Source organism: Salmo salar, chromosome ssa13 (assembly GCF_905237065.1).
Source record: "Salmo salar chromosome ssa13, Ssal_v3.1, whole genome shotgun sequence".
NCBI classification, from domain to species: Eukaryota; Metazoa; Chordata; class Actinopteri; order Salmoniformes; family Salmonidae; genus Salmo; species Salmo salar.
The window spans coordinates 16239329-16255974 of NC_059454.1; the positions used below are offsets into that span (position 1 = coordinate 16239329).

The 16646-nt window shown below is 43.5% G+C and overlaps 1 protein-coding gene across 2 annotated transcripts in view; it reads left to right on the forward strand.

Moving 5' to 3' along the window:
- The window catches only part of LOC106566523 (ERC protein 2), a 448684-nt gene that overhangs the window by 343648 nt on the left and 88390 nt on the right, over positions 1-16646 (forward strand). For both annotated transcript variants that reach the window (XM_045692987.1, XM_045692988.1), the window contains one exon: positions 13481-13669. In XM_045692987.1, coding sequence (XP_045548943.1) covers positions 13481-13669 — 189 coding nt within the window. The remainder of the gene's footprint in view (positions 1-13480; positions 13670-16646) is intronic.

Here is a 16646-nt window from a genome sequence, read left to right on the forward strand (position 1 = left end):
CTGGAAATCCCTATATGGCTACAATTAGATCAGCTGGAAATCCCTATATGGATACAATTAGATCAGCTGGAAATCCCTATATGGCTACAATTAGATCAGCTGGAAATCCCTATATGGCTACAATTAGATCAGCTGGAAATCCCTATATGGATACAATTAGATCAGCTGGAAATCCCTATATGGCTACAATTAGATCAGCTGGAAATCCCTATATGGATACAATTAGATCAGCTGGAAATCCCTATATGGCTACAATTAGATCAGCTGGAAATCCCTATATGGATACAATTAGATCAGCTGGAAATCCCTATATGGATACAATTAGATCAGCTGGAAATCCCTATATGGATACAATTAGATCAGCTGGAAATCCCTATATGGATACAATTAGATCAGCTGGAAATCCCTATATGGATACAATTAGATCAGCTGGAAATCCCTATATGGCTACAATTAGATCAGCTGGAAATCCCTATATGGCTACAATTAGATCAGATGGAAATCCCTATATGGATACAATTAGATCAGCTGGAAATCCCTATATGGCTACAATTAGATCAGATGGAAATCCCTATATGGCTACAATTAGATCAGATGGAAATCCCTATATGGATACAATTAGATCAGCTGGAAATCCCTATATGGCTACAATTAGATCAGATGGAAATCCCTATATGGCTATAATTAGATCAGGTGACTTCACAGAACGCTGAAGTATCTTTATTTCACTATACCATATCCCACATATTTTCCATAGCTACATTTAGGCTCTTGTACATCTGAAATTATTATAGTCAGTGTTCGCAAAAGGACAATAGTTCCACCTTGCCCTCTGATAGGCCGGGTTGAGCTTATGGGGAAGAGGCTAGAGGTCAATTAGGAATAAGGCATATCACCTGTTTCCTCTCCATAAACGATAGTATCAGCTCACCTCCATTCCGGCCCCGTCTCACCTGAAGAACATAAACTACTCCATAAAGGACTACTCTTCCCCGTCAGATGTCACTCCACTGACTTCCTGTAGTCCGATCTGTTTGCAGCAAATAGTTCAATAAAACAGGCAGGAGTACAGAATTGATTTAATTAAAGTTTTATATTGGGTGTATCTACCTACGGCCAGTGCCTTCGGAAAGTATTCGGAACCCTTGACTTTTTCCACATTTTGTTACGTTACAGCCTTATTCTAAAATTGATTAAATAAAAAAAAATCCTCAGCAATCTACACAAATTACCCCATAATGACAAAGCGAAAACAGGTTTTTAGAGACTCGAAATTGAGCTCAGGTGCATCCTGTTTCCATTGTTCTCCTTGAGATGTTTCTTCAACTTGATTGGAGTCCACCTGTGGTAAATTCTAGTGAATGAACATGATTTGGAATGGCACACACCTGTCTATATAAGGTCCCACAGTTGACAGTGCATGTCAGAGCAAAAACCAAGCCATGAGGTCGAAAGGAATTGTCTGTAGAGCTCCAAGACAGCATTGTGTCGAGGCACAGATCTGGGGAAGGGTACAAAAACATGTCTGCAGCATTGAAGGTCCCCAGAACACAGTGGCCTCCATCATTCTTAAATGGAAGAAGTTTGGAACCACCAAGACTCTTCCTACAGCTGGCCGCCCGGCCAAACTGAGCAATCGGGGGAGAAGGGCCTTGGCTCAGGGAGGTGACCAAGAACCCGATGGTCACTCTGACAGAGCTCCAGAGTTTCTCTGTGGAGATGGGAGACAACCATCTCTGCAGCATTCCACCAATCAGGCCTTTATGGTAGAGTGGCCAGACTGAAGCCACTCCTCAGTAAAAGGCTCATGACAGCCCGATTGGAGTTTGCCAAAAGCCACCTAAAGACTCTAAGATGGTCTGATGAAATAAAGATTGAACTCTTTGGCCTGAATGCCAAGCGTCACTTCAAGGGGAAACCTGGCACCATCCCATATGGTGAAACATTGTGGTGGCAGCATCATGCTCTGGGGATGTTTTTCAGCAGCAGGGACTGGGAGACTAGTCAGGATAGAGGGAAAGATGAGCAGAGCAAAATACGTAGAGATCCTTGATGAAAACCTGCTTCAGAGTGCTCAGGACCTCAGACTGGGGAGAATGTACATGTGACATTTCAGATTTTAATACATTTTTAATAAATTAGCAAACATTTATAAAATTCTGTTTTTGCTTTGTCATTATGGGGTATTGTGTTTAGATGGATTATTATATTTAAATCAATTTTAGAGTAAGGCTGTAACATAACAAATTGTGGAAAAAGTCACGGGGTCTGAATAGTATCTGAAGGCACTGTACCTCCATAGTTTTGTTTTGTTTTTTACACTCTGCCTGCAAACACACTGGATGCTTCAGAATACATTGGAAAGATTGAACTATTCAATGATGAGAGATATACTACCCTTCAAAAGTTTGGGGTCACTTAGAAATGTCCTTGTTTTTTAAAGAAAAGCAACACATTTTTGTCCATTAAAATAACGTCAAATTGATCAGAAATAGTGTAGACATTGTTAATGATGTAAATGACTATTGTAGCTGGAAACTGCAGATTTTTTATGGAATATCTACATAGGCGTACAGAGGCCCATTATCAGCAACCATCACTCCTGTGTTCCAATGGCAGGTTGTGTTAGCTAATCCAAGTTTATCATTTTAAAAGGCTAATTTGTCATTAGAAAACCCTTTTGCAATTATGTTAGCACAGCTGAAAACTGTTTGAGCTGATTAAAGAAGCAATAAAACTGTCTTTCTTTAGACTAGTTGAGTATCTGGGGAATCAGCATTTGTGGGTTCGATTACTTGCTCAAAATGGCCAGAAACAAAGAAGTTTCTTCTGAAACTCGTCAGTTTATTCTGAAGGCTATTATTCTGAAGGCTATTCCATGCGAAGAATTGCCAAAAAACTGAAGATCTCGTACAACGCTGTGTACTACTCCCTTCACAGAGCAGTGCAAACTGTCTCTAACCAGAATAGAAAGAGGAGTGGGAGGCCCCGGTGCACAACTGAGCAAGAGGACAAGTACATTTGAGTGTCTAGTTTGAGAAACAGACGTCTCACAAGACCTCAACTGGCAGCTTCATGAAATAGTACCCGCACAACACCAGTCGCAACGTCAACAGTGAAGAGGCGACTCCGGGATGCTGGCCTTCTAGGCAGAGTTCCTATCTCCAGTGTCTGTGTTATTTTGCCCATCTTAATCTTTAATTTTTATTGACCAGTCTGAGATATGGTTTTTTCTTTGCAACTCTAATTGCTGCAAAGAAACCACTACTAAAGGACACTAATAATAAGAAGAGACTTGCTTGGGCCAAGATGCACAATCAATGGACATTAGACCGGTGGAAATCTGTCCTTTGGTCTGATGAGTCCAAATTTGAGTTTGTTGATTCCAACCGCTGTGTCTTTGTGAGACGCAGAGTAGACAAATTGATGATCTCCTCATGTGTGGTTCCCACCATGACATTTACATTTAAGTCATTTAGCAGACGCTCTTATCCAGAGCGACTTACAAATTGGTGCATTCACCTTATGATATCCAGTGGAACAACCACTTTACAATAGTGCATCTAAATCTTTTGTGGGGGGGGGTTAGAAGGATTACTTTATCCTATCCTAGGTATTCCTTAAAGAGGTGGGGTTTCAGGTGTCTCCGGAAGGTGGTGATTGACTCCGCTGTCCTGGCGTCGTGAGGGAGCTTGTTCCACCATAGGGGTGCCAGAGCAGCGAACAGTTTTTACTGGGCTGAGCGGGAACTGTGCTTCCGCAGAGGTAGGGGGGCCAGCAGGCCAGAGGTGGATGAACGCAGTGCCCTCGTTTGGGTGTAGGGCCTGATCAGAGCCTGAAGGTACGGAGGTGCCGTTCCCCTCACAGCTCCGTAGGCAAGCACCATGGTCTTGTAGCGGATGCGAGCTTCAACTGGAAGCCAGTGGAGAGAGCGGAGGAGCGGGGTGACGTGAGAGAACTTGGGAAGGTTGAACACCAGACGGGCTGCGGCGTTCTGAATGAGTTGTAGGGGTTTAATGGCACAGGCATGGAGCCCAGCCAACAGCGAGTTGCAGTAATCCAGACAGGAGATGACAAGTGCCTGGATTAGGACCTGCGCCGCTTCCTGTGTGAGGCAGGGTCGTACTCTGCGAATGTTGTAGAGCATGAACCTACAGGATCGGGTCACCGCCTTGAGGCATGGAGGAGGTGGTGTGATGGTGTGGGGGTGCTTTTCTGGTGACACTCTCAGTGATTTATTTAGAATTCAAGGCACACTTTACCAGCATGGCTACCACAGCATTATGCAGCGAAACGCCATCCCATCTGGTTTGCACTTAGTGGGACTATCATTTGTTTTTCAACAGGACAATGACACAAAACACACTTACAGGCTATGTATTTAGACGAAGAAGGAGAGTGATTGAGTGCTACATCAGATTACCAGGTTTTCACAATCACCCGCCCTCAACCCAATTGAGATGGTTTGGGATGAGTTGGACCGCAGAGTGTAGGAAAAGCCGCTAACAAGTGCTCAGCATATGTGGGAACTCCTTCAAGACTGTTGGAAAAGCATTCCAGGTGAGAGAATGCCAAGAATGTGTAAAGCTGGGCAAAGGGTAGTGTCGTGTCTTTGGCATCATTAAAGATGAAGACTGTAATTTTATCAAATCAATTCTCTGTAATTATTATTACGTGATTAAAATAATCATGTACATTTAATTAACTAGGAAGTCGGGGCACCAAGGAAAATCTTCAGATTACAAAGTTATAATTTTCCAAATATAACTCTTCCAATATTTTAATATCTGATCAATTAGTCTTCATCTATGAATTAATTATTCTTTACCTCATGTCAGTCTCATTTGAACGTCGTAAATTGTTGGTTATCTGCACGAACCCAGCCTTTACTATAAATCATCCATACACCAATTGGCTTAATCATTTATTTACTAACTAACTAAATAATCACAGAAATGCATAAACAAACAAACAGTAGATATTGGTTACTAACAATGACAGGGAAGATTCCCTAGTGGGCTAAACTGTTATGACTGCTTGGTGGACAAAGGGAAGGGGGTGTGGACTGAGAAAGAGTGGGAAAGACAAAATGCATTTATTACGCAGTCTATAATAATATACACTCATTCGAGAATAATTGCAAGTACATATTTATGGTGTATGTCATTGTTGTCTTCTTTGGAATCCGGTCTGTCTGCTGGAGAGTTAATCCGAGTCTCTCTCTCTCTTTCCCTGAAGATCAAAGTATTTTGTGGTTAAATAGGTACTTCAGAGTACCATTCTGAAATGTTTTCATAGAATAGATGTTTCAGTGGTTGTCGGTATTCACATCCCAGGTTTACATCATTTCTAGCTGCAGACTAGTAATTAGTATCTAAGATTTGCTCTTATTCTGTAGGGATCGATAGTCTCAGAGTTTAACCATTTCCAGCCGTGTAGCCAATGCTCCACGTGGTATGGTTAGGAATTCAACAACCATCGCAACCTTAGCTTACACTGAGGTTTTTGTGGTCTTAACTATTCGCAATCACAGCTCACACTGTGGGTTTGATTAGTCTGAAGAGGATTTTCTTAGGAGGGGCTTTTATTCGTAACAGTAGAAGAGGGCGGTTCCATGACACCAGATCATGTCTGTGCTCACGGGGGCGTGGCCACTGACTAGTTAAACTTTACAGGGAATACAATTCTCTCAAAATTAAAGGTTAACATCACATTACATCATTTCACAAATAGTTTCATCTTTACTCATTCATTTTATACAAGAATTAGATACAAACACCATAATTGAGAAATGTACACATTCCAAGATATAGTTATATGTGTTTCCTGTGCTTCGTGAGGTTTTTCCCATTTTGGGGATTTAGGAGTTCGGCCACGTGAAATCCTTTGTTCACTCTGTGGTCTCTCTGTCTGCATGAAAAGGGGAAGAGCGTCTCTGCCAGGAATTTACGACCTGAGACAACAGAACCTGGGTGTAGGAGAGAGGGGGAAGCCACGGTCTACACCCAGAAAGGGCCACGTCATGACAATGGTTACTTTGAAGAATCTAAAATATATTTTGATTTAACACTTTTTTGGTTACGACATGATTCCATATGTGTTATTTCATAGTTTTGATGTCTTCACTATTATTCTACAATGTTGAAAATAGTAAAATAAAGAAAAACCCTTCAATGAGTAGGTGTGTTCAAACTTTTGATTGGTACTGTATACCAACGACCTTCCTTATCTGAAACTCAAGCTACTGTATTTGCAGATTATACTACAATTTATACAGCAAGACAATCGGTTCAACAGGTACAGTAAGCTCTACAAGTAGATCTGGGAAATATTAGGGAGTGGGTTTGCCGGAACAAACTTATTTTGAATGCCAAGAAAACCGCCAGGAAAAGGCCAACACAGCATGGGATGCCATTAAGCATGCAGGCAGTACAAATTGAGGAAGTGGCAGATACCAAACTGCTTGGGCTGCAGCTAGACAACTGCTTATCATGGTCGACTCAAATAACTCATCTTACTCATCTATTTAAAAAAGCATGATCAGAAGGATGTCTCCCGGGAAATATTCTTAAGCAAACAACCCAAGCATTAACTGGGAGTCAGATGAACTACTGTTCTGTGGTCTGGGGACATGCATCAACAAGTCAAATTAGAAGGCTGCAGATTGAACAGAACAAAGCAGCAAGGATGTTTTAAGGTGGAGATATGGTTCTTCTGTTGTAGTCATGGTCAATGCTCTTGGGTGGTCATCAATCAACAAGATCATTGAAAAAAACATGCTTCTTTTATTTCACAATGTACACCATTTAAAACGGCCAAACTCCATTCACAAGAGTATTCAGTTGCTAAGAGACAGACATTCAGTCAATACTAGGAATAGATTGTCCATCATCTATGTGTTATCCAGACAGAAAAGAGAAATAGGCAATATAAAATGTTTATTCAGAGCAATAAAGAAATTGAATAATTTATCTGAGCTAACCAGAAACCTTTCAATATATACATTCAAACAATAGTTTTGAACCATTTAAATGTAATAAATTGAAGGTTGTGCAGGACTATGGCAGATGAAGGAACCCATCCATCTTTCCATCCATCATTATCTGGTCAAGATGTTAGTGGATTATGTCTGTTGTTTGTAACAGTGTGCTATATTTGAAAATGTGATTGTATTATAACGTTTAAGGACTATTGGAAGATTAGTCCAAATGAGGAATAAAATAGATCCTAATAAAATAAAGAAATACATTCCCTTATCCCACCTTTTCTCACCTTACTCCACCTTATATCACCTAACCTCACCTGACCCCACCTTATCTCACCTTACCCCATCTCACCTTACCCCACCTCACCTTATCTCACCTTACCCCACCTTATCTCACCGTACCCCACCTCTCCTTACCCCACCTTCTCACCTCACTTTACCCCAACTCACCTCACCTGACCTCACCTTGCCCTACCGTATCTCACTTTACCTCACCTTACTCCACCTTACCCCACCTTACCTCACCTGACCTCACCTTGCCCCACCTTATCTCACTTACCTCACCTTACCCTACCTTACCTTACCTTACCTCACCTCACCTTACCTTACCCAACCTTACCCCACCTCACCTTATCCCAACCACCTCACCTTACCGCACCGTATCTCACCTTACCCCACATTCTCACCTTACCCCCACCGTTAACTCATATTATCTTACCTTACCCCACCTTATCTCAAATCATATCAGATGTATTTATAAAGCCCTTCTTACATCAACTGATATCTCAAAGTGCTGTACAGAAACCCAGCCTAAAAACCCAAACAGCAAGCAATGCAGGTGTAGAAGCACGGTGGCTAGGAAAAACTCCCTACAAAGGCCAGAACCTAGGACGAAACCTAGAGAGGAACCAGGCTATGAGGGGTGGCCAGTCTTCTTCTGGCTGTGCCGGGTGGAGATTATAACAGAACATGGCCAAGATGTTCAAATGTTCATAAATGACCAGCATGGTCAAATAATAATAATCACAGTGGTTGTCGAGGGTGCAGCAGGTCAGCACCTCAGGAGTAAATGTCAGTCGGCTTTTCATAGCCGATCATTGAGAGTATCTCTACCGCTCCTGCTGTCTTTAGAGAGTTGAAAACAGCAGGTCTGGGACAGGTAGCACGTCCGGTGAACAGGTCAGGGTTCCATAGCCGCAGGCAGAACAGTTGAAACTGGAGCAGCAGCACGGCCAGGTGGACTGGGGACAGCAAGGAGTCATCATGCCAGGTAGTCCTGAGGCATGGTCCTAGGGCTCAGGTCCCCCGAGAGAGAGAAATAAAGAAAGAAAGAGAGAATTAGAGAGAGCATACTTAAATTCACACAGGACACTGGAGAAATACTCCAGATATAACAGACTGACACTAGCCCCCGACACATAAACTACTGCAGCATAAATCCTGGAGGCTGAGACAGGAGGGGTCAGGAGACACTGTGGCCCCATCCGATGATACCCCCAGACATGGCCAAACAGGCAGGATATAACCCCACCCACTTTGCCAAAGCACAGCCCCCACACCACTAGAGGGATATCTTCAGCCACCAACTTACCATCCTGACACAAGGCCGAGTATAGCCCACAAAGATCTCCGACACGGCACAACCCAAGGGGGGGCGCCAACCCAGACAGGAAGACCACGTCAGTGACTCAACCCACTCAAGTGACGCACCCCTCCTAGGGACGGCATGGAAGAGCACCAGTAAGCCAGTGACTCGGCCCCTGTAATAGGGTTAGAGGCAGAGAATCCCAGTGGAGAGAGGGGAACCGCCTAGGCAGAGACAGCAAGGGCGGTTCGTTGCTCCAGTGCCTTTCCGTTCACCTTCACACTCCTGGGCCAGACTACACTCCATCATAGGACCGACTGAAGAGATGAGTCTTCAATAAAGACTTAAAGGTTGAGACTGAGTCTGCGTCTGTCACATGGGTAGGCAGACCATTCCATAAAAATGGAGCTCTCTAGGAGAAAGCCCTGCCTCCAGCTGTTTGCTTAGAAATTCTAGGGACAATTAGGAGGCCTGCGTCATGTGACCATAGCGTACGTGTAGGTATGTACGGCAGGACCAAATCTGAAAGATAGGTAGGAGCAAGCCCATGTAATGCTTTGTAGGTTAGCAGTAAAACCTTGAAATCAGCCCTTGCCTTAGCAGGAAGCCAGTGTAGGGAGGCTAGCACTGGAGTAACATGATAAAAAATGTTGGTTCTAGTCAGGATTCTAGCAGCCGTATTTAGCACTAACTGAAGTTTATTCAGTGCTTTATCCGGGTAGCCGGAAAGTAGAGCATTGCAGTAGTCTAACCTAGAAGTAAAAAAAGCATAGATTAATCTTTCTGCATCAATTTTGGACAGAAAATGTCTGATCTTTGCAATGTTACGTAGATGGAAATAAGCTGTCCTTGAAACAATCTTGATATGTTTGTCAAAAGAGAGATCGGGGTCCAGAGTAACGCCGAGGTCCTTCACAGTTTTATTTGAGACGACTGTACAACCATCAAGATTAATTGAAGATCTCTTTGTTTCTTGGGACCTAGAACAAGCATCTCTGTTTTGAGTTTAAAAGTAGAAAGTTTGCAGCCATCCACTTCCTTATGTCTGAAACACAGGCTTCCAGCGAGGGCAATTTTGGGGCTTCACCATGTTTCATTGAAATGTACAGCTGTGTGTCATCTGCATAGCAGTGAAAGTTAACATTATGTTTTCGAATGACATCCCCAAGAGGTAAAATATATTGTGAAAACAATAGTGGTCCTAAAATGGAACCTTGAGGAACACCGAAATGTACAGTTGATTTGTCAGAGGACAAACCATTCACAGAGACAAACTGATATCTTTCCGACAGATAAGATCTAAACCAGGCCAGAACTTGTCCGTGTAGACCAATTTGTGTTTCCAATCTCTCCAAAATAATGTGGTGATCGTTGGTATCAAAAGCAGCACAAAGGTTTAGGAGCACGAGGACAGATGCAGAGCCTCAGTCTGACGCCATTAAAAGGTCATTTACCACCTTCACAAGTGCAGTCTCAGTGCCATGATGGGGTCTAAAACCAGACAAGCATTTCGTGTACATTGTTTGTCTTCAGGAAGGCAGTGAGTTGCTGCGCAACAGCTTTTTCTAAAATTTTTGAGAGGAATGGGAAATTCGATTTAGGCCGATACTTTTTTATATTTTCTGGGTCAAGGTTTGGCTTTTTCAAGAGAGGCTTTATTACTGCCACTTTTAGTGAGTTTGGTACACATCCGGTGGATAGAGAGCCATTTATTATGTTCAACATAGGAAGGCCCAGCACAGGAAGCAGCTCTTTCAGTAGTTTAGTTGGAATAGGGTCCAGTATGCAGCTTGAAGGTTTAGAGGCCATGATTATTTTCATCATTGTTTCAAGAGATATAGTACTAAAACACTTGAATGTCTCCCTTGATCCTAGGTCCTGACAGAGTTGTGCAGACTCAGGACAACTGAGCTCACCTCACAACTGAGCCTTATCTCACCTCACCTTATCTCACCTTATCTTACCCCACATTATCACACCTGCTAATACAACTAACCACTAGTGTCTGACCCAGCCAGACCCTTCCAAAGGTGTGTATGTGACTGTCTGTTCCCTATCCTTCCTAACTACCTGTTACTCACCATCTAGTCAACTCCTCTCTAATCTCTCAGTAAGGACCAGTGTCACTCACCTCCCAGTCTACACCTCCTCTAACTCTGGTGTCTAGCAGACCACAACCTCCTCTAACTTATACCAGAGCCTCTCTCTCTCTCTCTCTCTCTCTCTGTCTCTCTGTCTCTCTCTGTCTCTCTGTCTCTCTGTCTCTCTGTCTCTCTCTGTCTCTCTGTCTCTCTGTCTCTCTCTGTCTCTCTGTCTCTCTGTCTCTCTGTCTTTCTCTCTCTGTCTCTCTCTCTGTCTCTCTCTCTGTCTCTCTGTCTCTCTCTCTGTCTCTCTCTCTTGTCTCTCTCTCTGTCTCTCTCTCTCTCTGTCTCTCTCTCTGTCTCTCTGTCTCTGTCTCTCTCTGTCTCTCTGTCTCTCTCTCTGTCTCTCTCTGTCTCTCTGTCTCTCTGTCTCTCTCTCTCTCTCTCTCTCTTGTCTCTCTCTGTCTCTGTCTCTCTCTCTCGCTCTGCATATTTCAGTGTAATTTGAATCATTAGTGGAGTAAAGGAGTGTGATTCATCACCCATAAGCCTCCCAGCCTGCAGCTATGCTGAGGAACAACACATCACTAACCACTCTGTCACGGCACTGATATAATCCAATGAAGTCTTCATCTGAATTCTGAAATATGGATGACGTCTGACAGAATTACCATAGTTTCATTAGTAACTATGCCTTGCCCAATTGATGACCTGTCAAAGGTTGTTCGTTAGCGCCCTGCTTTTTCAGTCTTCGGCTGCTTTCAACACATTTATTCCCCCAATCCCACACAAACAGCCAATCATTTCTAACTCTGTGAACTCAAAGTTTATTTTTCCCGGGCGGACAGTAAACAATTTCAAAGTAATTTCAGTCAACGTGAATCAATCTTTATCATTTCAGAGGGAAATTGGTTTTTGAGCAAGGGTCACACCAAAACCAAAATAAATGACATTCACAAAGTGAATTTAACCCTTTACACTCGAGGGAATTGGCCTACATGGATCTTCAACTCTTAGGTACTTTGGGCTCTCCTAGTTGAGTCGTTGAGGAACTAGAACAAGCACACTTGTAGTGGTTTCATTTGGAACACAAACCTGCATCCCTACCATCACAATTACTGTTTACAGAATCCAAAAACCATCCATTATAAATCCCAATCTGGGTCATGTGGAGAAAATTTGAAAGCCTGTTCTATTACCAACATAACTCACTAAGTTATAAAATATGATCATAAAGTGTTAGGCTTTCACAAGGCAATTCAGAGAAAGAGAGAGTCATTTTGGTGCGCATAAAAAGGAGTCATGAGTGCATTCAGGTATGTGTTTTCTTCACAATAGCCTAACATAGACTCATTCTGTTCAGAACAACCCAGGGTATGATGCCATGTCATCTTGTAACTGTACATCAAACATAGTGATCATAACACTGTATAGGACATGAGTTTTATGATTTGGAAATGTGAAGTGCACATTTGAAATCATGGGTTTTTGGCTTGATTTCAAACACAAAAGTGGTATTTATCTCATCTTTCAAAATACATCAAGTCATTTAATTTACAGCATTTACCTCATTCTGATCTTTTTTTTTTGCAAAAGTTTCCCCGTTACCAGGAGGGATGGTGCTCAAGTTCAGAACGTCAGTCAGTATAAAACCCCCATAGCACTGTGAAGCACAAAGCCTGAGCTCTGACGTCATGTATAGCATTACTGTACAGCCACTACGTTCAAATTTAGGTGCTTATTAGTGACCAAATCTGCCATTTTCAACCGTATACAGGTACGAGTGTATCACTTTTGCAGTGTTATAGCCAATGTGAGGTGAGAATTATAGCACAGTTTATCTGCTGTGAATCATCCAGGTGCTGAATATTGGTGGAGGAACGGGTAGCTGCATATTGATGGAGGAACGGGTAGCTGCATATTGGTGGAGGAACGGGTAGCTGCATATTGGTGGAGGAACGGGTAGCTGCATATTAGTGGAGGAACGGGTAGCTGCATATTGGTGGAGGAACGGGTAGCTGCATATTGGTGGAGGAACGGGTAGCTGCATATTGGTGGAGGAACGGGTAGCTGCATATTAGTGGAGGAACGGGTAGCTGCATATTGGTGGAGGAACGGGTAGCTGCATATTGGTGGAGGAACGGGTAGCTGCATATTGATGGAGGAACGGGTAGCTGCATATTGATGGAGGAACGGGTAGCCTCATATTAGTGGAGGAACGGGTAGCTGCATATTGGTGGAGGAACGGGTAGCTGCATATTGGTGGAGGAACGGGTAGCTGCATATTGATGGAGGAACGGGTAGCCGCATATTGGTGGAGGAACGGGTAGCTGCATATTGGTGGAGGAACGGGTAGCTACATATTGATGGAGGAACGGGTAGCTGCATATTGGTGGAGGAATGGGTAGTTGCATATTGGTGGAGGAACGGGTAGCTGCATATTGGTGGAGGAACGGGTAGCTGCATATTGATGGAGGAACGGGTAGCTGCATATTGGTGGAGGAACAGGTAGCTGCATATTGATGGAGGAACGGGTAGCTGCATATTGATGGAGGAACGGTTAGATGCATATTGGTGGTGGAACGGGTAGCTGCATATTGGTGGAGGAACGGGTAGCTGCATATTGGTGGAGGAACGGGTAGCTGCATATTGGTGGAGGAACGGGTAGCTGCATATTGGTGGAGGAACGGGTAGCTGCATATTGGTGGAGGAACGGGTAGCTGCATATTGGTGGAGGAATGGGTAGAATGAGTTTCTCCCATTCCATGGAAAGGGTTTTGAGTTTGAGAAATGCAAAACACACTATAAATTGTAAATGTTCTCCTCCAGACCCAGAGTAGGATGAAGCTCATAGCAGACAACTATGATGAAGAACATCTACACCCTCATCATCCTCACCATCCTCACCACCCCCACCCGGGGGTACACCCGGCTCACCAGGCACACCCTGCTCACCCACACCACCGGACCCCTGCAAGAGGGCCACCCCACGCCAACCACAGAGCCCCAATGGACCAGGTTAGTACTCTCTCACACACACACACACACACACACACACACACACACACACACACACACACACACACACACACACACACACACACACACACACACACACACACACACACACACACAGCTGAAAGATGTGATTAGACATTGATTTGGTATGTGCTAGGTTCTTCTCCTCTCTCTTTGTCTGAGCTGACAGTAATACACATATCATCCTCAGAGGCAGCTACTTGTGGTCTGATCATCATCAAAGAAATCCCCTCTCTCTTCTCACCTCCATTCCTCCACCACTCCATCTCCATCTTTGCCAACTTACAGTCATTTAGATATGAGGCTGCCAGATAAGTATTTTTGATTTATGTGTGAGGTTAGTTTATACTCCCCCCTCATATAAAACTCTCTCTGAGTTTAGTGTCAATAACATCATCATCTCAGGATCATCTCCAACTTCCCTTAGGACACTCAAATTAGTCCCTGTTAGAAGAGAGCTCAATGGATACAGTGTCTTCCGAAAGTATTCATAACCCTTGACTTATTCCACATTTTGATATGTTACAGCCTGAATTCAAAATGGATTCAATATATTTTTTTCAGCTATCTACACTCAATACCCCATAATGAAAAGTGAAAACAGGTTTTTCTGAATTTTTGCAAATGTACATAAGTAAATGAGTCAATACATGTTAGAATCACCTTGATTACAGCTGTGAGTCTTTCAGGGTAAGTCTCTGAGAGCTTTGCTTGGATTGTACAATATTTGCACATTATTCTTATTCTGTCAAGTTGGTTGTTGATCATTGCTAGACAGCTATTTTCAAGTCTTGCAATAGATTTTCAAGCCGATTTAAGTAAAAAATGTAACCAGGCCACTCAGGAACATTCAATGTCATCTTGGTAAGCAACTCCAGTGTATATTTTGGCCTTGTGTTTTAGGTTAAGGTTTTGTCCCCCAGTGTCTGTTGGAAAGCAGACTGAACAAGTTTTTACTCTAGGATTTTGCCTGTGCTTAGCTCTATACTGTGTATTTTTATCCTAAAAAACTCCCTAGTCCATGACGATGGCAAGCATACTCATAACAAGATGCAGCCACCACCATGCTTGAAAATATTAAGTGATACTCAGTGACTTGTTGTGTTGTTTTCGACCCAAATATAACACTTAAAGTTAATTTCTATGCCACATATTTTTGCAGTTTTATTTGAGTGCCTTATTGCAAACAGGATGCATGTTTTGGAATATTTGTGTTCTGTACAGGCTTCCTTCTTTTCACTCTGTCATTTAGGTTAGTATTGTGGAGTAACTACAATGTTGTTGATCCATCCTCACTGTTCTATCACCGCCATTAAACTCTGTATCTGTTTTAAAGTCACCATTGGCCTGGACCATGGACCTTCCTCTCCAGGAACTGAGTTAGGAAGGACACCTCTATCTTTGTAGTGACTGGGTGTATTGATACACCATCCAAAGTGTAATTAATAACTTCACCATGCTCAACGGGATATTCAATGTCTGTTTTGTGTATTTTTGTTAGGGTTAGATTTAAGGTTAGGAGGTAAATTCAGGGTAAGGGAAAATAGGATTTTGAATGGGACTGAATTGTATGTCCCCACAAGGTTAGTTATACAAGACTGTGTGTGTGTGTGTGTGTGTGTGTGTGTGTGTGTGTGTGTGTGTGTGTGTGTGTGTGTGTGTGTGTGTGGTGGGGGGGTGAATATGTGTGGGTGTGTGAATATGTGGGTGTGTGAATATGTGTGTGTGTGTGTTGTGAGTGTGTGTGTGTGTGTGTTTGACAGAAGCAGCTTGGGGGCTATCAGGTGTGCTGTCTGGATAGTCTCCCATTGATAAGAGTGTCTCTTGCATTATATGCACTAAGAAATCATTTAAGGTGTACATTTTACATGGGAAGGTTTAACACCAGGCGGGCTGCAGCGTTCTGGGTAACTTGCAGGGGTTTGATGGCACAAGCAAGGAGCCCAACCAACAGTTGCAGTAGTGCAGATGGGAGTGCCTGTATTAGAACCTGCACCTTTTCCTCTGTGAGGTAGGGTCCTACTCTGTGGATACTAGTCACTGTTTGATGTTTGCAGAGAACGACAGGGTGTTCTCCAGGGTTACGCCAAGGTTCTTTGTACTCTGGGAGGGGGACACCATGGAGTTGTCAACCGTAATGTAAAGGTCTTTGAGCGGGCAGGCCTTCCTTGGGAGGAAGAGCAGCACCATCTTGTCGAGGTTGAGCTTGGGGTGGTGGTCCAAGCTGAGATATCTGGCATGCACGCAGAAATCTGTGTCACCACCTGGGTGTCAGAAGGGGGAAGGAGAAAAGTAATTGATTGTCATCCTCAAAGCAATGATAGGAGAGACCATGTAAGGATATGACGTAGCCGAGTGACTTGGTGTATATAGAGAAGAGGGCCTAGATCCAAGCCCTGGGGGACACCAGTAATGAGTACCTGGTGCAGAAACAGATCCTCTCCAAGTCCCCTGGTAGGAGCGGCCTGCCAGGTAGAATGCAATCCAATAGTGTGGAGAAACTGAGACGCCCAGGATAAAGGAAGGAAATAGTTTCCTAGGGTTAGAGGCAGAAGCTCGAAATTTAGAGTGATAGAAAGTGGTTTTAGAAGCAGGTACAGAGGAAGAGAAGTTAGAGTGAGTGAAAGGATGATAGGTCCTCCTGAAGTTTAGTTTTCCTCGCTCAGCTGCTTGCAGCCCTGTTCTGTAAGCTCACAATGAGTCACTCAGCCACGGAGCGGGAGGACCGAGCCGGCCAGGAGGAAAGGGGACAGTGCGAGTCATAGGATGCGGAAAGGGAGGAGGGTGAGGCAGAATCAGGAGACAGGAGGAAGAAGGATTTTAACAGAGATGATAGGATAGAAGAGTAGAGAGTAGTGGGAGAGAGAAGGCGAAGTCATGTGCCGTCACACTCTATCTGGGTAGGGGCTGAGCGGTTAGGGTTGGAGGAGAGGGAGACCATCTGGGTAGGGGCTGA